This window comes from Podarcis tiliguerta (genome assembly GCF_965153285.1).
Source record: "Podarcis tiliguerta genome assembly, chromosome: 6".
NCBI lineage: Eukaryota > Metazoa > Chordata > Lepidosauria > Squamata > Lacertidae > Podarcis > Podarcis tiliguerta.
Genome location: NC_139539.1, coordinates 48,441,567 through 48,463,723, shown reverse-complemented (window position 1 = coordinate 48,463,723; position 22,157 = coordinate 48,441,567). Strand labels below are relative to the sequence as shown.

At 45.4% G+C, this 22,157-nt stretch overlaps 2 protein-coding genes across 27 annotated transcripts in view; one reads left to right on the top strand and one right to left on the bottom strand.

The window, feature by feature from the left end:
* The window catches only part of PTPRF (protein tyrosine phosphatase receptor type F), a 457,928-nt gene extending 455,766 nt beyond the window's left edge, over positions 1-2,162 (bottom strand). For 13 of the 25 annotated variants that reach the window (XM_083446013.1, XM_083446036.1, XM_083446035.1 and 10 more), the window contains exon 1: positions 829-1,095. The gene's annotated coding sequence lies outside the window, so the exon portion shown is untranslated. Of the gene's footprint in view, positions 1-686; positions 1,096-1,523 lie in introns of those variants that run through there. The other 12 variants (XM_083446024.1, XM_083446033.1, XM_083446017.1 and 9 more) reach the window with 3 other exon arrangements.
* Positions 306-22,157, top strand: part of HYI (hydroxypyruvate isomerase (putative)) — a 152,065-nt gene continuing 130,213 nt past the window's right edge. Inside the window, exons 1-2 of one of the 2 annotated variants that reach the window (XM_083446121.1) lie at positions 306-460; positions 14,706-14,800. In XM_083446121.1, the coding sequence (XP_083302247.1) occupies positions 321-460; positions 14,706-14,800 (235 nt within the window). In that variant the 5' untranslated portion in view covers positions 306-320. Of the gene's footprint in view, positions 461-4,839; positions 4,894-14,705; positions 14,801-22,157 lie in introns of those variants that run through there. The other variant, XM_083446123.1, reaches the window with a different exon arrangement.

Genomic DNA, 22,157 nt, shown 5'->3' with positions numbered 1-22,157 from the left:
TTTGGACATTTGATGCTTTCATTCTTATTCTTTTCACATATTAGGGTTTCTTTTTAATCTAAAAAACAACTCTTTCAGCACACGATCAGGAAGAAGGGTCTTTGAATTTCTTTATTTTAAATTAGTGTCTACAACCAACACCACCATTTGATTAAAACAAAAAGTTCTGCATTTTGTGCCTGCCATGAACAAAGTATGCAAATCGAGGAAGGGCGGAGAGGAGAACATACACATGCCGTATCATGCAACAGTTCCAAAACAGGTACAATGCAAGTCTCCGTGTAATAAATAATATGAACTAAACACACACACGCACACACATGGAGGCCAGCGTGGAAAAAGCAGCCAAGAATCCGTGCAGGTGGTGGGGGGTGGGGAGGAGAAAGAACCCTCAGCTGAAATCCGGATTTTTTTGTATTTTTAAAAAAGAAAGGGAATCAAGTGAGAATGGCGTCGGCAGGTAAGAGACGGGCGGACTGGGCAACAACCCCTCCCCCCTCTTGCACGCACAACTCCATTAACCGAGAGTGGATCGGGTCCAAAAGGTTTCTTCTCCCCGAGGAGGGCAAGTTGCCGCTGTGGGAGCGGAGGAAGAATCCCAGGGCAACAAGGGGAAAGAAGGCGCTTCTGCCCCAGGGATCGAGGTTGATCCCGGCGAAAGCGGCGGCGCATTCAGAGTAACTCACCTCGAAGGAAGCTTTAGGGCTCGGTGGGCAACGGGGGGAGCGGTAAGGTATTTTTATTTCAGCAAAGGCAAGCCTTCCCCCGCGCTACTCAACAGGCGGCGGGTGACCGGCAAGACCGTGAGACGCCGAAGAAACTACTCACCACACGCGCCCGGGGCGCCGCCACCCGCATGCTGCCTCGCTCCGACCCGCCAACTAGCCGCTGGCGCCGGGCTTCGCCACCGTCTCTCTCTTTCTTTCTCCGTGAACACACGCGCGCGCGCTCGCTCGTTCTCTCACACACACACACCGGCAGCTCCCGGAGCCCCTCCGCTCCCTTCCCTCGCACGAGCTCCCGCCCAGTCCGCGCGCGCCCGCCTGAAGAGCCGCCAGCACAGCCAACCCGCTTCAGCAGGCCCGCGCCGCGCGTGCCCAGAGCCAGCTAACCAACCAACCAACCAGCCCGCCCGCAGAGCCCAGGAGTGCCTCGCGCCCGCCCGCTCGCCGACCCCTCCTCCTCCTCTCGCGCGCCCCTGACACCCCCCACCTACTCCCCCCATTGGGCTGCTGTGCCTCTTTCTCTTCGCGCGCCCCCACCCCGCCGCCGCCTCACCGTCACTCCGCGTTCCTCGCAGCTCTCCTCGCGCAACCGACTACGACCACTCGGTTCACCTCGACCTCCTCCTCTCTTCCCCCCCCCACCTCCCATTCACACGCAAACACATTTTGCACGCAGCCTTTCTCCAGCTAACGCCGAGTTAATGTGCAAAGAGAGTTGATGTGCCCCGACACTCTTCTTCACTATGCGCCCCCCTCCCACCCGCGTCAAAATTCTCCAGGTTCCTCACAGAAACTCACCACTCATGGGGTCGTGCCCCTAGAATTTCTCGCTCGCCCGACTATCCTGTGCTTTTCTTGCGAGGAAGACCCGCGGGGTTGACTTCCGAGTAAACCTGCTTGGAATAGACTCCGGCTCCCCCGGTGTAGAGATTATGCACGCACACTCCAGGAGACACTTCGCGCCGTCTCTCTCCTTCACCATTTGTCGGCTTCCTCTCTCGAAAGCCGCTTCACCCTCTGCCACAGAATCTTCCACAGAATCGACACCATTAAAGCTCCGCAGCAGCTACTTCCCGCCTCCAGAAGATCCCGGTTTCAGCTGTGTATCCCCCACCAGCACCTCACCCGTCTTTCAGATAATTCTTCCTGTTGCAACCCTCTGCTCAGCTCCCGCGCTTTCCGCCTATTTTATTCGGTGCGGACCCTGATGTCCTCCCGCCCCTCACCCGTACGGAAGAGATTGGGAGGGGGTTGTTTACACTGTGAGGGTCAGGTATCGCGCACAACTGCCCCGGGATTGTTGAGCGAGGCAAACTCTCCTGTAGATTTGCAAAAGTGCTGTCGTCGTCAAATGATCTCCGCCTCCCTCTCCCCACCCGCCTCCTATATTGAGTCATGTCATCTTAGTCAGAATAGGTGTGAACTGCTCTGGGGCCCCAGGGCTAAAGGTTAGCAAATCTGAAAGAGGCCGGACTCAGACACACCCGACACCACCTTTTTCTTGAGCTTGGACTCAGCAACTCCACCTCCTTATTCGCGAGACCGGCTGGAGGCGGAGCTGCTTCCCCACTGGTCTTTGCCTGAACTCTCCAGCCCCGCCTGCACTACACTCTCCCGCAGAGACAGGTAAGGAATTAGGTAAGTCGGCAGCTCTCTTCGTCAAGGTTCCTGGGGAAGGGGAAAGTTTCCCTGAAAATGTTTTTTACCATATCGTACTAGCTTCTCAGTGTACTGTCTATACTCTTCTCCGCCCCCCTCCCCACTGCCACCATATTGGGCTGTGCAAATAAATAATTAAAACATCCATCATTAATGAAAATTGCACTGTTGTGCATTTTTAACCAGTCTTTTTTTTAAAAAAATAAACTAAATCTAAGCCTCTCAACTTGTGTTATACACTTCCATGCTTGTTGGGGCATGCCTAGCCTTTAGGCCAAAAGATATTGGCAGACATACACTTGGAGAGCCACATCTGCCTTTGAAATGAAAGAGCTGGAGACGACAAGAAAAAAGAGAGGGATGGAGACAAGTAAGAAGAAGCAGAATTTGAGCAGCAGCAGCTTGAAAGCAAAATAAAATATGGAACAAGCAATCCTATGGCCCACTTATTCTGCCACAATCTCAGTGTGATTTAGCTAGTATCCTGTATACACCCAGTAAAAAAATCATTGAACAGTTCTTCTATGGCGATCACTCGGAGCTGAGTAAGATTGTCTTCCATGAACATAGTCTTAAAAGTGAGTCCGTAAGTGACTGTAGAGGCCAATCTTGGATTCCACAGTGGGGACATAGGTTTCCGGCCAGGAGTTGATCAAGGTGAGGGTTTGCCAAACATGCCTTCCTCTTAACATGTTTCTCCCTTTCATCCTGAGTTTGAGCGTCTTCAGAGCCCATGACACCTTTGGTAAAGGCTGTTCTCCAATTGGAGCACTCACAGGCCAGTGTTTCCCAATTGTCAGTGTTCATACTACATTTTTATAGATTTGCCTTCAGACAGTCTTTAAACCTCTTTTGTTGACCCACCAACATTATGCTTTCCATTTTAAAGTTCAGAATAGAGTTGTTGCTTTCACAGACGATAATCAGGCATCCGCGTAACATGACCAGTCCAACAAAGTTGATGTTGAAGAATCATTGCTTTGACACTGGTGATCTTTGCTTCTTCCAGTACACTGGCATTATATATCACTTGCCTTCCCAAGTGATATGTAAAAATTTTCAGAGACACTGTTGATGGAATCTTTCAAGGAGTTGGAGATGGTGTTTATAAATGGCCCATGTTTCACAAGCATACAATATAGTTGGTAGTACAATAGCATTTTGGTATTAAACAAGCAATTTAGTTTCCCTGCCAATGTCCTGGTCCTCAAATACTCTGCATTTCAATTGGGAGAAAGCTGCATTCGCAGAGCTCAGGCAATGCTGAATTTCAGCATCAATGTCGGCCATTGTGGAAAGATAGCTGCCCAGGTAGGAGAAGTAATCAACATTTTCCAATGTTACACCATTAAATTGGATTTGTGGCACTGCGGAGGGGTTGTTTTGTGCTTGTTAGTACAACACCGGTTTTTTGGATGTTGAGCAATAGGCCAAGATTTTCATAAGCTTCTGTGAAGCTATTTAGGATGGTTTGGAGGTCATCCTCTGAGTGTGCACACACTATGTTGCCATCAGCATACTGAAGCTCTATGACGGAAGTTACGGTAACCTTACTCTTTGCTTTCAGTCTACTCAAGTTAAAGAGCTTTCCATCTGTTTGATATGATTTCTACCCTGGTGGGGAATTTCCCTTCAACAGTGCAACTATGCCAGCTACGCCCCCAGCATCAATAGCAGCGTCATTACTAATTCCCACTAATTGCTGGGTGAACACAGCAAAATGCTCCTGCCCAGAAGGACAGCAGAGAGGGGGCCAATACATGCAACAGGGTACATCTTGTTACTACCATAAGCACCATAAACATTACTTTCAAATGTGGCACACCCAGTAAAGGCACAAATACCCAGGTCCTAGGCTGTTCATCAATTCAAGTCCCAACAGGGGTAAAGGCATGTGCTTAGATTACATGCAGGGAACGCAAACAAGCAATGGGAAAGCTGTAGGAAGCAACTCAGACAACACACACACACACATACCCAATGCACCAATCAGAGTCCCAACTGGGAAATGGCACACTTATCAATGAATGGATCCTTTTGCAAGTGCGGATGAGAGAGCAAGAAAGATAATAGAAGTGAAGCCAAAGGGGCAAGCCCCAGGAAAAGCAAATACTGTAGAGTATTTGGCCAGCCTAGGCTTCAATGGGAATGGGGTGCCTGGGATGGGTGGTGACCAGCCCTCTATGCCTACTACATTTATGCTGTGAGCTTCATTAACTACAAACACCAAAATTTAGGATTCCCACAAAACCTTCTGTAGGGTTTTGTAGTCATTTTGTAGAGTTTTGTAGGCAAACTCCATGTTATGTAGGACCCCTCAAACTGAGCAATTGAAAGTCAAACCAGGGTTTGTAGTTAATGAAGCTCACTCTCTCTCAAGCAACACCATCAACATGACCCTGTACTATGTTCTCTCCACCATACCCTCTCCCCTCGATCCTCTCATTGGCAGTGAGGACAGAGAAAAGATGGAGGCCAGCCTGAACTATGCTGAGCACTGCTTCAGCAGGTTTGTAGTTAATGAAGCTTGTGGTGTGAACTCTGTCATCCTGCCTGTGGAGCTTTAGGGCCAGCAGGGAGTTTCATCTCAGCACAGCATCACTACTTGTGTCCCCCTCTGTAACAGTGCTTGCCAAATGTTTTCCCCCATGGACCACTTGGAACATTGCTGAATGTCTCGGCAGACCACTGAATTGTTTTTTCTGCTTGCTGTAGCAATTGTAATGTGCTGTGCTAGATGCTGTATGATTTTTAATTGTATTTTATTGCATCTTTTATTTCTTACATATCATATTTTATTACGTTACATACTGTAATACAATAAAATACAATATAAGTAACAAGAGAGGCAATTAAAATACAATTTAAAATCAATATGAATATTTAATACAATGCATGTGCATACTGTGGATCACCTGAACTGAGCTTGTGAACCATTGATGGTCAGTTTGGGAACCCCTGTTCTATGTGATACATTGATGCTGAGGGAAGGAAGTATTGCTTCAGCAATGGAGTTTGGCCAAGACATTGTTGACACATATGGCAAGGGAAGCGGGACAGACACCTGCAGCATTTCTGCTTTGGATTTCCCCCATACCTGTGTGAGATGCTTTGTTCTAAGGTTTATTTCCCAGGTTGGCAGCATGGCAGGTTGTGCTCTCTTTTGAGGTTCTGTTTTATTACAAAACCTCCTCTGGAGTTATCAGAGGGCTGGGGTAAGAGTGGAATGAGGAATTGTGGGATGCAAAGGATTCAGCATATGTCTGCTTCTCCCTTGCATGATCCATTCATGTTCCTATGTCCATTTTGTCCCTCCACTGGTGAAGTGCTAGTATTTCGACAACATTAAATGGGCATATCTCCAATGGCAGAGGTGCGGTATATCCAGAAATATGCCATTTTAGTTAGGGTTGCCATACATCCTGGACAAAGGTGGAATTGACATCCGGGGGGGTTTCTGAAAGGTGGTGTAAAAAACAAAAGCTCAACAACTTTGGGGTGTCCTGGTTTTTACTTTCTGACGTATGGCAACCCTAGTTAGTGCAGTTTCTGCCATATCCTAAAGCTCCCCTAGCCACTGGATCTGCACTATAGTATTGCACTCTGAGGCTACAGCCCTAAACATGTTGGGAATAAGTATCACTCAGCAGAACTTTCCTCAAATTACCAGTAGATGTGTATTGGATTGTGTGCTAATGTTCCATTCGCCCGCTAAACCTCTATGATCTCTACCATGATTATTTCATAGAATCATACAAGCATTGTGTTGGAAGGGAATCTACAGGTCATCTAGTTCAACCCTGTGGAATGCAGGAATCTCAACACACAGCCCCCCATTCAGTTTGAAACTATACATCACCCTGCTTAGCTTTGCAATATGCTAGCAGTTTAGGAACCTTAATTTATCTCTTTCCTAGTTTACCTAAATCAAGCCCCGAGGGTCATCATGGAGCAACCTTGCTAAGTAGGTCGGAATCTGACCATTGCATTTGTGGTACACCATAGGAATCATATTGACACTACCTTGAGTTCTGTGGTGGTAGAGAAGTGGTATATGAATAAAACAAATGGTCTTATATCAGCCCCACTGCAAAACTCAACCCTTTCATCATAAATTACATCTGGAATGTTTGTGTTGTTCAGAAATGTTTGGTTATGTGTCTGTTGATTTTAATGGCTATTTTTAAACATCTGTTTATTTCTAAACATTTTATTGTTTGTCGGGTTTGATTTACATGTTGGGGGAGGGAAGTAAATTACTGTTTTTCTTTGCATTCTCTTTACATATTAATTATATTTGTCTTTCCTCCGCAGTCTTTTATTAAAGACTGGAGACCTCTGTTTCTTACATAGGAACACAGGAAGCTGCATTGTACCAAGTCAGACTGTTGATCAATCTAGCTCACTGACTGCCAGTGGCTCTCCATGGTTAAGGGCAGGGGACTTTCCCAGCCCTAATGGGGATTGAACTTTAGACCATTTGCATGCGAAGCACATGCTCCTACACTGATTTTACAGCCATTTCCCCAATCCTTCTTGACTCCCCTTCCGTAGAATTTGTTCCATACCCAACATAGCTGTGGGAGGAGCTTATCAGTGTTTGCAGGGCAGCGGCTGAAGAAGGAGCCAAAAGGGGTTTCTTGTGTGTGTGATTCTTGTGGCTGATTAGCTGCTTTCCCTGGTCAAAGGTCAGAGGGGGCAGGGTTTCTGTTGAGGCAGGTGATTAGCTGTGGGAGGAGCTTATCAGTGTTTGCAGGGCAGCGGCTGAAGAAGGAGCCAAAAGGGGTTTCTTGTGTGTGTGATTCTTGTGGCTGATTAGCTGCTTTCCCTGGTCAAAGGTCAGAGGGGGCAGGGTTTCTGTTGAGGCAGGTGATTAGCTGTGGGAGGAGCTTATCAGTGTTTGCAGGGCAGCGGCTGAAGAAGGAGCCAAAAGGGGTTTCTTGTGTGTGTGATTCTTGTGGCTGATTAGCTGCTTTCCCTGGTCAAAGGTCAGAGGGGGCAGGGTTTCTGTTGAGGCAGGTGATTAGCTGTGGGAGGAGCTTATCAGTGTTTGCAGGGCAGCGGCTGAAGAAGGAGCCAAAAGGGGTTTCTTGTGTGTGTGATTCTTGTGGCTGATTAGCTGCTTTCCCTGGTCAAAGGTCAGAGGGGGCAGGGTTTCTGTTGAGGCAGGTGATTAGCTGTGGGAGGAGCTTATCAGTGTTTGCAGGGCAGTTTGAACCATCTTTTAGATTTAGGGGAGCTAGTCTCAAGCCCAACGACACATTCTCAAGATGGAGGGGGAGGGAACAGCTGCAGTCGCCTGCGGTTCCTGCGCAATGTTTGCCATCTTGCCAAAGGTTGCAGGCAGCTTTACGTGCAGCAATTGCATGTTGATTGCCCTCCTAAAAGACAAAGTCCAGCAACTGGAGGAACGTGTAGCTACGCTCCAAAGAATTAGAGAGCTGGAGCTCTTCTTGGAAGCAACAGAGCACACCGTCTCCACCAAGGAGGAGACAGGGGACTCCCCTGAGAAGGAGGCTAGTTCACCAACACAGGAGCCCGGTATGTGGAGAAACGTGACTCAAAGAAGTAGGAGGCCCAGGGTTCGCTCTGATTGTCTAGAAATACACAATCGCTTTGAGGTCCTCTCCCCTAGCATGGAAGACGAAGAGCAGACTCCATTTGAGGATCTCTCCTTCATTACAGTCGATCACATATATGAAGATGAGCAGCAAAGTCAGTCCTCAGGGAATGTGCAAGCGACCTTGGAACGGACCGCTCACGGAAGAACCCTGACCAAACCTAAGAGAAGGCGTGTAGTGGTGATAGGGGATTCCCTACTGAGGGGAACAGAAGCAGTGATCTGTGGGCCTGACAAGATGTCTCGGGAAGTGTGCTGTCTCCCCGGGGCTAAGATCCAAGATGTAACTGAACGACTGCAAGGAATCATAAAACCCACTGACAAATACCCCTTCCTCTTGGTTCATGTGGGAACCAATGACACTGCAAGCAATAGCCTCCAGAAGATCAAAAGAGACTACGAGGCTCTGGGCAGGAAATTGAAGCAATTAAATGCACAAATCGTCATCTCATCTGTCCTCCCAGTTGAACGACGTGGCCCAGGGAGAGAGAGGAAAATAGTGGAAGTAAACAGCTGGCTTCGCAAATGGTGTAAACAGGAACGGTTTGGATTCTTAGATCACGGACTGCAGTTTCTCGAGGATGGACTTCTGGCAAGCGATGGGCTGCACCTCACAACGGTTGGGAGGAATGTTTTTGCCAAAAAACTAAGAAACCTCATCAGGAGGGCTTTAAACTGACTAATGTGGGGGAGGGAGACAGTGCTCCTGAAGGTAGAAGTCTATTAATTGATGAAGATGATCATCCAAATGTCATAGACCAAATGGAGCAAACAGCAAGCAGACCTAGTGGTGGGAGGAAAAAATCCTTAAATAAGAGACACGGGGGAATGACTAATGGACTTCAATGTCTGTACACTAATGCACAAAGCATGGGAAATAAACAAGATGAGCTTGAGCTCTTGGTACAGCAAACTAAATATGACATAATTGGCATCACTGAAACCTGGTGGGATAAGTCCCACGATTGGAATGTAAAAATGGAGGGATACAATCTATTTCAGAGAAACAGACCAGACAAGAAAGGAGGAGGAGTGGCGTTATATGTCAGGGATGTGTATACCTGTGAAGAGATCCAAGATTTGGAACCTCAAAGCCAAAGTGAGAGCATTTGGGTCAAAATTAAGGGAGAGAAGAATAATAGTGACCTCATTGTGGGAGTTTACTATAGATCCCCAAGCCAAACGGAGGACATAGATGATGCCTTCCTGGAACAGATGGCCAAGCATGCAAAAGGAAGGGAGATAGTAGTAATGGGGGACTTCAATTACCCAGATATTTGTTGGATGTCAAACTCAGCCAAGAGCATAAGGTCAAACAGATTCCTCACTGGCCTTGCAGACAACTTCATTGTCCAGAAAGTGGGAGAAGCAACAAGAGGAACAGCCATTTTAGATCTGGTCCTAACCAATGTCGATGACCTGGTTAATGGGGTAGAAGTGGAAGGATCATTAGGCGCAAGTGATCATGCTCTTCTGAAGTTTACTATACAACGGAAAGGAGCAGCCAAGCATACTAGGACTCAATTTCTTGACTTTAAGAAAGCCGACTTCATAAAACTTAGGGAAGTGCTGGGTGAGATCCCATGGACAGTAATACTAAAAGGAAAGGGAGTTCATGATGGCTGGGAGTTTGTTAAGAGGGAGATAGTAAAAGCACAACTTCAGGCAATACCAATGAGAAGGAAACATGGAAGGTGCCTAAAGAAGCCAGGGTGGCTATCTAAAGAACTTTTAACTGAGTTAAGATTAAAAAAGGATGTGTACAAAAAATGGAAAAGGGGGGAAACCACCAAAGAGGAATTCAAACAAATAGCCAGCACGTGTAGACACAAAGTCAGAAAAGCTAAAGCACAGAATGAACTCAGGCTTGCTAGAGAGGTTAAAAGCAACAAAAAAGGCTTCTATGGGTATGTTCGTAGCAAAAGGAAGAACAAAGAAACAGTGGGGTCACTCAGAGGAAAAGATGGTGAAATGCAAACAGGGGACACAGAAAGGGCTGAACTCCTCAATGCCTTCTTTGCCTCAGTCTTCTCCGATAAAGAAAACAATGCCCGACCTGAAGAATTTGGAGGAAATGATTCAGCAGAGGAAACACAGCCCAGAATAACTAAGGAGATAGTACAAGAATACTTGGCTAGTTTAGATGTATTCAAGTCTCCAGGGCCAGATGAACTGCATCCAAGAGTATTAAAAGAACTGGCAGATGTGATCTCAGAACCACTGGCAGTCATCTTTGAGAATTCCTGGAGAACAGGCGAAGTCCCGGCAGACTGGAGGAGGGCAAATGTTGTCCCTATTTTCAAAAAGGGGAAAAGAGAGGACCCAAATAATTACCGCCCAGTCAGTCTAACATCAATACCAGGGAAGATTCTGGAGCAGATCATAAAGCAAACAATCTGTGAGCACCTAGAAAGGAATGCTGTGATCACCAATAGTCAGCATGGATTTCTGAAAAATAAGTCATGTCAGACTAACCTGATCTCATTTTTTGACAGAATTACAAGCCTGGTAGATGAAGGGAACGCAGTGGATGTAGTCTACCTTGATTTCAGCAAGGCATTTGACAAGGTGCCCCATGATATTCTTGTAAAGAAGCTGGTAAAATGTGGTCTTGACTATGCTACCACTCAGTGGATTTGTAACTGGCTGACTGACCGGACCCAAAGGGTGCTCATCAATGGTTCCTCTTCATCCTGGAGAAGAGTGACTAGTGGGGTGCCACAGGGTTCTGTCTTGGGCCCGGTCTTATTCAACATCTTTATCAACGACTTGGAGGATGGACTCAAGGGCATCCTGATCAAATTTGCAGATGACACCAAACTGGGAGGGGTGGCTGACACCCCAGAGGACAGGATCACACTTCAAAACGACCTTGACAGATTAGAGAACTGGGCCAAAACAAACAAGATGAATTTTAACAGGGAGAAATGTAAAGTATTGCACTTGGGCAAAAAAAATGAGAGGCACAAATACAAGATGGGTGACACCTGGCTTGAGAGCAGTACATGTGAAAAGGATCTAGGAGTCTTGGTTGACCACAAACTTAACATGAGCCAACAGTGTGACGCGGCAGCTAAAAAAGCCAATGCAATTCTGGGCTGCATCAATAGGAGTATAGCATCTAGATCAAAGGAAGTTATAGTGCCACTGTATTCTGCTCTGGTCAGACCTCACCTGGAGTACTGTGTCCAGTTCTGGGCACCACAGTTCAAGAAGGACACTGACAAACTAGAACGTGTACAGAGGAGGGCAACCAAAATGGTCAAAGGCCTGGAAACAATGCCTTATGAGGATCGGCTAAGGGAGCTGGGCATGTTTAGCCTGGAGAAGAGGAGGTTAAGGGGTGATATGATAGCCATGTTCAAATATATAAAAGGATGTCACATAGAGGAGGGAGAAAGGTTGTTTTCTGCTGCTCCAGAGAAGCGGACACGGAGCAATGGATACAAACTACAAGAAAGAAGATTCCACCTAAACATTAGGAAGAACTTCCTGACAGTAAGAGCTGTTCGACAGTGGAATTTGCTGCCAAGGAGTGTGGTGGAGTCTCCTTCTTTGGAGGTCTTTAAGCAGAGGCTTGACAACCATATGTCAGGAGTGCTCTGATGGTGTTTCCTGCTTGGCAGGGGGTTGGACTCGATGACCCTTGTGGTCTCTTCCAACTCTATGATTCTATGATTCTATGAAATAATGCCTTTGTGACATGTGCTTTCCAGTTATTCTAAGGGATGATCTGAACAGCACCACGTATTCAGTGTTTTGCATGCACCATCAATTTCCGCAATGTAATTGTGATTTTCTTCTTATTAGCATAGTCTGCAGATAGTTGCAAGTAGGGTGGGAGCTAGCCCTTTGAAGCCCTAGATACACAAAATGAGTAACTCATCTTCCAGTATCAGTGGCAGCAAAGAACCAGGTCCTTATCAATGTTTTCTAGCCCCCTCCCAGAAACCAAAGACTCCAGATAACAAGACTTAGGTGGCTTGGAAGGGAATTGGCTGTGTCTGGATGTCAAGGACTGTGTGTTCTATGGTGAAGTGAATAGTGGGGAACAAGAAGAAAAGAATGTTGGATGCACTAGTCACTGAATAACCATCTTAACATGAAACATATACTGTACAAGGTCACCATTCCCAAAAAATCATGTTTTGGGGTCCATGTGGGGTCCACGTTGTTGCTGGGCTCAGTTATTGGGGTAGTACTGGTGGCCCCTGTGCCAATGCTGGGAAAGTGACTTTCAGCAGGTAGTGTTTGACAGCAGGAATATCTCCTTCACAATGTCAGGTATAGACAATCAGCCTGGCCACACAACCAAGTATTAATTCAACCTCGTATTTCTAAATCTTGAATTTCAAAAATGTCTAATTTTCACTATAACTTAAAGCATTTACAGGGCAGCTAGGTTACACTGATGATCCATAATGTTTGCCAGTGGTAAGCATGTAAAAGGGACGTGGGTGGCGCTGTGGGTTAAAGCCTCAGCGCCTAGGGCTTGCCAATCGAAAGGTCGGCGGTTCGAATCCCCGCGGCGGGGTGCGCTCCCGTTGTTCGGTCCCAGCGCCTGCCAACCTAGCAGTTCGAAAGCACTCTCGGGTGCAAGTAAATAAATAGGGACCGCTTACTAGCGGGAAGGTAAACGCGTTTCCGTGTGCGGCTCTGGCTTGCCAGAGCAGCGATGTCACGCTGGCCACGTGACCCGGAAGTGTCTTCAGACAGCGCTGGCCCCCGGCCTCTTTGAGTGAGATGGGCGCACAACCCTAGAGTCTGTCAAGACTGGCCCGTACGGGCAGGGGTACCTTTACCTTTACCTTTAAGCATGTAAAGTGTGAAGGGGTGTGTGTAAACAGATATAGGAATGTAGTAAAGTACTTTATATCAAACTGGTCCATCTAGTTCCCTGTTGTCCGAATCAGCCTTTCCTAAACTGGTGCCCTCCAGATGTTTTGTATTGTAACTCAAATCAGCCCAAGCCGGCACTCCTGTCTTGGCTGGGTCTGATATGAATTGTAGTCCAAAACATTTGGAAGGCACCAGGTTGGGGAAGGTTCGTCTACACAAACTAGCAGAAACTGTTCGGGATTTCAGACAGGGGTCTTTCCCAGCCCTATCTGGGAATGCCAGGAATTAAACCTAGAACCTTCTGCATATAATGCATGTATTCTAGCCACTGACAAGCTGGGCATGCTAGAAAAATGTGGCCTTAAAACACATTCAAAGCATGTTTCTCCTGCAGAGAATTCTAGGTACTGAATTGCTGGGAACTTTTAATTTGTAAGGAATGAACTCTAGCGCCCAGAATTCTTGAAGGGGTGAGGTGTGCTTTAAAGATGGACTTTAAAGGTATAGTGTGTATTCAGTCTATATGTCAACCATGGCAGACACTGGTTGAACAGGAGTCTACGTGCTGTGAAAAGTGGCTTTGAGGAACATATGCTTATTTTTTATACCAATTATACCTACTCTGTGTTTTATAGTTTTTAACCAACTGCTGGTCCTTCTCTGTCACATTTTATCTTTTTGAAGCCTTCAGTAAGAGATCTTGCAAAAGTACTTTGAAAACCCAAGTATACTGTATCAACTGGATCACCTTTATCCACAAATAAACTAATTTAATTCATTCAAGCATTGGTTATTGTGACACTTTAGCCATCACATCCGAAATATCCCAACACTATTTGTGAAGTGAGATTTCCCTTACCCTTTGTTCGGACAACACTTTTCAGCAATTTTTGTTTTAGCTACAAAATGAGCATCAGGGCACAAGGCCTTGTCATCTAGAAGCAGCTTTTCATACTGTTACTTTCCTGTGAGGAAGGGCTGGGAAGGATTCCCTGTCTGAAAAGCTGGAGAGCTGCTGCCAGTCAGTGTAGACAATACTGAGCTAGATGGAGATAGTACTGTAGCATAGACGATACTGAGCATTAGAAGTCAGGTCCCTGTGTTCCCATATGGAAATACTCTCTCCCTCTCTCTCACTAAACACAGAAGTTTATTGGAATGCATTGAAGTACTATTTAACTGTTTTTCAGGCCAGGAGTGCAGTAGTGGGAATACTGTTGCATGCAACAGCATGATCAATGTATTTGTGGTGCACACAAACACAACACTCAGCAACACCTTTTGCAGCACTTTATACTAGCAGAGGACAATGACTTGCTCATGGGACGGGGGGGACAACACTAGTGTAGCAATACTCTTGTACCGACAAGAGACTAGTGCAGCCTTATGCCCACAGAGCAATGCTTACGAAAGGAGGAAAAGTGGATGAAGCAAAAGAGTGGAATCCTATGCTCACCCAGGGTGTGTTCCTGCCCTCAGGCTACCTGATGCACCTTTTTGTGATGGCATAATGCTATGCCTTAAAAAGAGGTGACAGGTACTCTGGTGAAAGGGCACTTGCACTAACAACAGTGAGTCAAGATTTAAAGCAAAGTGAAAAGAACATATTACAGTGCTACCTCTAGTTACGAACTTATTTCGTTCTGGAGGTCCGTTCTTAACCTGAAACTGTTCTTAACTAGAGGCGTGCTTTCGCTAATGGGGCCTCTTGCTGCTGTTGGGCCGCTGGCACACAATTTCCGTTCTCATCCTGGGGCAAAGTTCTCAACTTGAGGTAACTCTTCCAGGTTAGCTGAGTTTGTAACCTGAGGCGTTTGGAACTCGAGGTACCACTGTAGTAACCTCTGTCTTCTCTTTTTCAGAACCTGTACACCTCTGGAATACAAATGCAAAAACCTGCCAGGAATCCTAGTGCACAGCTGCAACTGGGACAGCAAGAAAAAGGCACCCCATGCAGGTAAACCAGGGAAGGGAAAATGTACAATCAAAGTGGAACACCCTGTTTATCTCAGCCTTCAAATTAGTAGAATCTTCTGTGATCCTTGAAAGTAGCCCTCCTTCCTTCCTTCCTTCCTTCCTTCCTTCCTTCCTTCCTTCCTCTCTCTCTCTCTCCTTCCCCATATGTGTGTGTACACACACATATATACACACATATACCTTCCCCTATAATATTGAAAGTGTTAGCTGGTTAAATATCACTCCCATAGACTACATGTGATAACAGTGTATTTTATACCGTCAATGATTCAGTATACAGGTTGTGGAAATGGAACCCTATTGGCAATGAAACACCAAATGCAGGCAAGCTTCTATCATAGGTAGCACAACTAACTTTGCTGGTGAACACGTTTCACTCTGTTGTTTTCATAGAACTGGCCAAACACTTGTTACTCAAATTCCTTGCAGTATATGACCCAGGGCACATGGAGCAGAATAGTCAGTGGCGACAGTGTTACAGCCATTTACTCTACATGAGGTGAGGGGAGTGCAGTGGGGAGAGAAAATATACTAAATCTTCTGAGGGGTGCAGGTGAACAGGAGGCATGGCAGGATGAGATGTATTAACTGTGCAGATAATCCTGGGGTAGTTGCCTGAATGAGGCTATTGGTCCCTGCAGCTCTCATTGACCATTTCGCTGGCTCAGACCCGAACTATTTCCCATGTGACACCATGCAAAAGAACTAGGTAGACCATCCCAGGGTTTCTTCAGTTCTGCTCTGTATGACTGTGTTTCCTGGGTGCCATGGATGGGGGAAGAGAAGGCAGCAAGTCATGTTCCGGGGCCTGGGAAACTACTAAGTCTCGTTGTAAATGTGACTATGTTGTTAGGGAGTTGCTCCATTAAGTGACAGGTTTGGGGTCTAGTTATGCTGCCCTCTCTTCTGCATCTCACTATTGTTGGTGGCAGATTAACTTTTGTATTACAGTGATAATTTTAGCATCTCCCTGTAGCACCAGGGTTAAGAACTTGTGACACTCCAGAAAATGCGAGAGAACTCTGCCCCTAATCCATTGCACATTGGCTGGGGCAGATAGGACTTGGATTCCAGCAACATCTGGAGAGCCACAGGTTTCTCACCACTGCTGTTGCAGGACGTTAATCCATATATCCTATTCCTTCTGCAGTACTATTTACCACTTGGCTCCCATGTAGATCCTAGTGTTTATTTTATTTCTCTGAGCTTCCTATTGTTTCTGTTCTTTCTTGTCTCTTCCTTGCAAAAAGCTTGTCCCCACCCCCATACAGGGACACCAATAGATCTGTATTGTGTAGAGTGTTTCAAGAGAATTTAAACTGTCATGGAGCATTATATCCACAGTGACAATCAAATCATTATCCTAGAAAACCAGTGCTTTCTACATGCAAGATTTTTACCCACTGGGCTATACAGTTGTGATTAGAATGGCAATCCTGTCTGGCCTGTTTGCAGGCTGTGTGTGTTTGTGCTGCCAGGAGATTCAAACCCCTTTCCACAGCTCTGGGGTTTGGGACGATAAGTGTCATATTTGCCAGCTCGTTGCACCATGGTGGCCTCTGCTGGAAAAGGCCCTGTGTTGTATGTCTGCCCTGTTGTGAATTGGGGGGGGGGGGTGAATGCCAGGTTGGATGGTACCCTAGCCCGTCGCTCTCCACTGATTGGTGCCTTCCCTACATTGCCAATATGGGGCAGTGGCAGCAAGCAACCTCATGATTCACGAGATGCAGCAAACTACCAAGAGTGCTGTGTGAATGTCTTTTGGTGTTTTTATATTGGCACATATTTCTACAGCTATTGTGCCTCTGACATCGTTGCTAGGTATGCACAGGATGGTTACTAGGTTACATTGGCAGTAGCCCTGAAGTAGTAGCCACCAGAGTAGCAGGACCATACAGTGATCCTGCCTTGTAAAATATATATTTTTCTATGCAGAGATTACCGGTATCTTCATGTAGAAAAATAATAGTGTGTGAAGTGGCCCTTAGCTAACAGCTGTTGGTATTCCTATTCTCCATTAATGAGTATAGTCCCTACATTTGCAAAGGTAGTTGGTCACAGCAGCAAATGGAAAATTAGATTGTGCCATCTGGGTACTGTCTACTCTTTAGAAGTGTAGAGGGGGAAAAGCTGAGAATGTGGTGTTTTAATGGTGATGGAAGCATTACATCTTAATGTCACACACATAATTAATAAGATTAAAAGAGATAAGTATTCTAATGAAATTGCCCTCTTTAGTTTGGGACAAGCAGGATGAGAAACTCGTTAAAGAAGCTGAACTAAGGTAAAACAAAGATGTCACAAGCAGCTTCACTTGGGATAGGTAGCAATGTAATCGGGCCAATGAGAAAAAGGAGCAAAGCCACAGAAACCTGTGACTCCAGAGAAGTAAATAAGCTGCATGTAATGGGGAGTGCTTCCTTTAGCCCCAGCATCCTTAGTAGGTGAGAAGGCCCATAAGTAGCTGTGCCAACACTCTGGCACCCATTACCCTGATGTGACTGCTTCTGGTGGCCAACAAAACTTGCCTACCCATGTGAATTAAGTAAAGCTCAGATGAGCATTGACATCCACATCCACAAATGCATCTGCATCAACAACACATTAGGATATCTTTTCCTGGGACTGAGATGCTTGTCTTCTGCCCTGATGAAGTCCTATAAGGAAACTGATCTGGAAAGCAGCCCCACCCCTCCATTCAGAGCCTTCAATCAATTTATAAGATGAGAAACGGAAGCTCACATTTCCCTGAAGTCTCATCGTCTGTGGAAGCCCGTGGACAGACAGGTAGTGCTTGAAAATCCTGGTGCTTGCTGCATGGAAAGAAACTCAATCAATTAAATTTATAATGGTAATAACGGAGTTTGCAGTCATGGCCAATGTCCTCTGAATACAACTATCAGTCTCTGCTAAAGATCTTACCATATAAATAAAAGGCAACAGGCAGATATGACAGACAAATTGGAGCACAAGAAAACAATGTTTTAATACTAATGGGCTAACAGCAGGCTGGCTCAGCATATCAGCTCCCTGACTATGGTAAGATTTTTAAAGCAATTCTGTTGGTGCTCTGTGAGATAAGAAGGGGAAAGGAAATGCTTTTATGTTAATTAATGCCAGTGCCTACTTTAATTTGGCTTTTGGAAAGTAGCACTCTTTATCATGTATACCCTATTTACTCTGTCATAGATCCATAGCATGGAGCTACCACAATTTTAATCCAAATAAACGAACAGCAAAAGGGTTTTTGTGCACATTCAGTTCCTAAATATTAATAGCTTAACCATTTGAAAATTGAATAATAGAAGTAGATGGCTTTGAGGAAGAGGGAATAGTGTGGGAGCTGTTGGTTTGGCCCTGTCTCAGGTCAGCAGTAACCAAAAGCTATTGCTCTCTGATGAGTAGGTTACACATTTATAATAAATGAGGCAGTGAGTTCATCCAAATTCTTAATGAGGAAATATTCACATACTGCACTCTGGGAACAACTCTGGGCATTTCATATGGAAGATAGATGACAGCAGGGTCCAATGAGACTGATGTCCACATATTCTGAACTCCTCTTTGATTAGATTGAACTTCATTGCTTGAGTATTACAGAAATCATGTCAATGTGTGTACCAGTTTCAGAGTGCATAGCTTTCCTATCTGTCCCTAGAATTTTACAGACATTCCCTTACTTATTGATGCCATTTGCAGTTTTACTTTCTCCTGTGTTCTTTTTACTCGTGCAAATGAAGCATTCTCTTTGCCGCTTCACAAGTGCTGGTGATTTTCATGCACCCTGTGTGTCATTATGCCTTTCAGGTAGTTATCATTCTATTTTTTTAAAAAATAGTTTTCATTTATATACATTACAACAATTATTTAACCATAATTTTAACATTTTCAACTTTGACTTCCTTCCCCCTCTTTCTGCAGCTCCTTACATTTATTTTTGTTCTTTCCTGCATACTCCAAATTGCCTTAACTTTTTCTTTTATCCATCTTTTCACACACACACACACACACACACACACACACACACACTCTCTCTGCAGGTTTTTACAACAATCCTGCCAATGTCTTGATCTGTTTACAGTTTGTTTGTAAATGCTCAATAAACTATTTCCATTCCTTTCTAAAAAGTTTGTTGTCTTGATTTCTTATTCTTCCAATAAGTTTTGCCATTTCTACATACTCCATTAGTTTCTGCTGCCATTCTTCTTTCATCGGGACCTCTTCATCCTTCCACATTTGCGCAAATAACATTCTTGCAGCTATAGTCACATACATAAATAAATTTCTATATTGTTCAGATAGTTCTAATCCCATAATTCCCAAGAGAAACCTTCTGGGATTTTTTAAACGAATGTTATCTTAAACATCTTTTTCAATTCATTATTGTAATGGTTCTAGGGGTTGCCCGTGCGTAAGCTTGTCCCAACCTCTGGCTGGGTTACCTGAGTGAACCTTTCCAGTCCGGGCAGCCACTCGCCCGTGACTGTCTCAATCGCTAGCAGAATCCGTCAGTGGGTGTTTCTTAAACTTCTTCCAGCAAAGAAGCTCTTTGACGCCAAGTCTCCGCCTACTCTCCCTGTGCAGAAGCCTTCTGCGCAAGGAGGGCGTAGGCAGCGGGGGACCCTTCCTCTCCCCGCTGGTCCCCGGCAAGGAATCATGGGACCGCCTCGCCGATTCCCCCATCTGCCCCCCTTCTTCACTGGAGCTACGTTGATTCTCTTCCCCAGAAGACGGGCTGCCTCTCCCACTCCCGGGACGCTCTCTGGGATCCCTTTGGAGCTTGCTCTCTCCCTCGGACACTGATGGCAGTTCCCTGACAATTATATATCATTCCCCAGTAAGCTTTAACCTTATTACAAGACCACCACATATGAAAAAGTGCCTTCTTTCTCTTTACATTTCAAGTTTCCCATCCAAGTTATTGTTTTCTGCAATGTTTCTTATGTATGGAGATGAGATTGCTTGGTTTTGTTTCCCACCTTCTTTTGCTACATTTGTCAAAATAAATGTTCATGAAGAAGAAGTGATTAACAGCGGACCAGGAGAGAGAGAGAGAGAGAGAGAGCGCAAGCACGGTTGAGTTTTCCGTCTTGCAGGTTGACACTACAGCAGAAGTGACATTGCTATTTGAATCTGTGATTTCACAGTGTTTGTGTATAAGACACATGGTGCACATGAGTAAGCCTGATTAGTAAGGTGATAATTGTAGTTTAAGGTGTAAAAAAGAGAAAATACCTGGCAGCTAATAATCTAGAATAAAGAGGGTGAAAATATTCCAACAGCCTGTATTAACAGAAGCAGGGCAAGAGTGGCAGGTTAGCAAGAGAGAACAGTAGCAACAGCAGCACTCTGAGCAGTTCAGTCATGGCTGTCAAAAATCAAGGTGTGTTCATGGTGTTGCCCTTGTGATACATTACCTCCCTCAGCATTCTCACTGTGTAAGGATGCCTCCACCTCAGTGATCCCTTGACCTGTACAGTCTTAAGAAACGAACTATGAACAAGTCAGAAGTTTACAAAGAGGCCTACAAACTAAAAGAGACTTCTTCCCGCCGCCCCCAGCAAACTTTTCCAGAGTGGAGCTGGAGCCGCATCAATATATATATATATATATATGCAGGTTTTGGTGTCCTCGGGTGTCTTCCCGTGTAAAAGTTGGGGTGTCTAGGCGACGTTTCGACGAGGTCTCACTCGTCATCTTCAGGCTGGTGCTTTCGGCTTCTTGTTACTGGAACAGAGCAGGATCTCAGTGTTTGAGTTCCTATAAATACTGTTGAGGAGGTGTGGTGTATAGCCTCCAATGTTCTGGGCAGAGAGGAGGTTCTCAGGCTGGTGTGCCTTTTCTTCTTTTGTTCCTTAATTACTTGAGGGATATCTTGAGTGATTTCTTGAGTGATTTCCTGAATCCCACTTAGGTGGGTCATTAGGTGTGGATTAGTTGCTAAAGCCTTCGTGTCTTGAACTCTTGAACTTTGTGAAGAGTTTTTCTGAGAAGATGGCTGTACTGCACTTGGTTGTGCTCTGGCTTGGCTTCGTGTATAGGGGCGAGCTGTGGTTTTGTGGCCTGTGCCAGCCAGATCTGTGTAGGGATTGCAGGGGGGTGCAGCATCCGGAGGTGCCACCCTGGTTTGGCTACTGGATGGTGTCTGTAATTTATCTGTGGAGAGGGTCTGGGTTTGGGTCTGGTGTGGTTGATTGGTGATGGCGTTCTGTGTGCCTCTGGATCTGGTGTCAGATTTTGTGGGGAGGGCTAATTTCCAGATGTCTGGCAAGCGGGATGTGTCGTCACGCTTGTTCATGTTGTGAGGGTGTTTCTCTATCTCGATGGCTTCCATGATTATTCTCTTGTGGTGATGTTCCATGTTAAAGAGCAATTTGGAATCTGCAAAGTTAATTTCGTGTCCTGTTTCTTTCATGTGTTGGAAAAGAGAGGAAGTTTTTTCTTCTTTTTTGACGGCATTCTTGTGTTCTGCGATCCGTGCATTTATTCGTCTGTTTGTTTGTCCAATGTACGTGGCTGGGCAGACTTTGCAGGGTATTTCATAGACCCCTTGGTTTTCCAACTGAATTTTATCCTTGGGGTTTCTGAGGATATTGGCTATTTTTTGGTTGGTGCAAAAGGCTGTTTTGATATTGTGTTTATGGAGGATTTTGCTAATTTTATCTGTAGTGCCCTTGATATAAGGAAGGAGGGCTATGCCATTGTTTTCTTCTGTGTCTTGGTTTTTGGGGGGTGTTTCTTTTTGGATTAGCTTCGTAACCCTGTTTTGCTGGTATCCATTGGCAATTAACACATTTGAGAGATTCTGTAACTCAGTTGTCAAGTGGTCTTCGTCAGCCAGGCGTTTGGTTCTGGAGATGAGAGTCTTGGCTACGGAGTTTATTTGTGCAGGGTGGTGGTGTGATTGTGCATGTAAGTAGCGGTTGGTGTGTGTTTTTTTCCGGTAGATAGTGTGTCCTAGGGAGCCATCAGGTTTTTTGTAGATTAGGACGTCAAGGAAGGGAAGTTGGTTGTTGGTTTCTATTTCCATAGTGAATTGTATTTTGGGGTGTAGGCTGTTGAGATGTGTGAGGAAGCTATCCAGTTTTTCCTTCCCGTGTGGCCAAATTACAAAGGTGTCGTCAACATATCTGAGCCAAAGTTTGGGTTTGTGTTCTGACTTGTCTAAAGCATTGGTTTCAAAGTGTTCCATGTACAGGTTAGCGATGACCGGTGAGAGGGGTGATCCCATAGGTGCTCCTTCTATCTGTTTGTATCTTTGTCCATTGTGGATGAAGTACGTGTTGGTTAGGCAGTGGTTGGTCAGGTCCAAGATGTATTCGGGGGGATTGTATTTG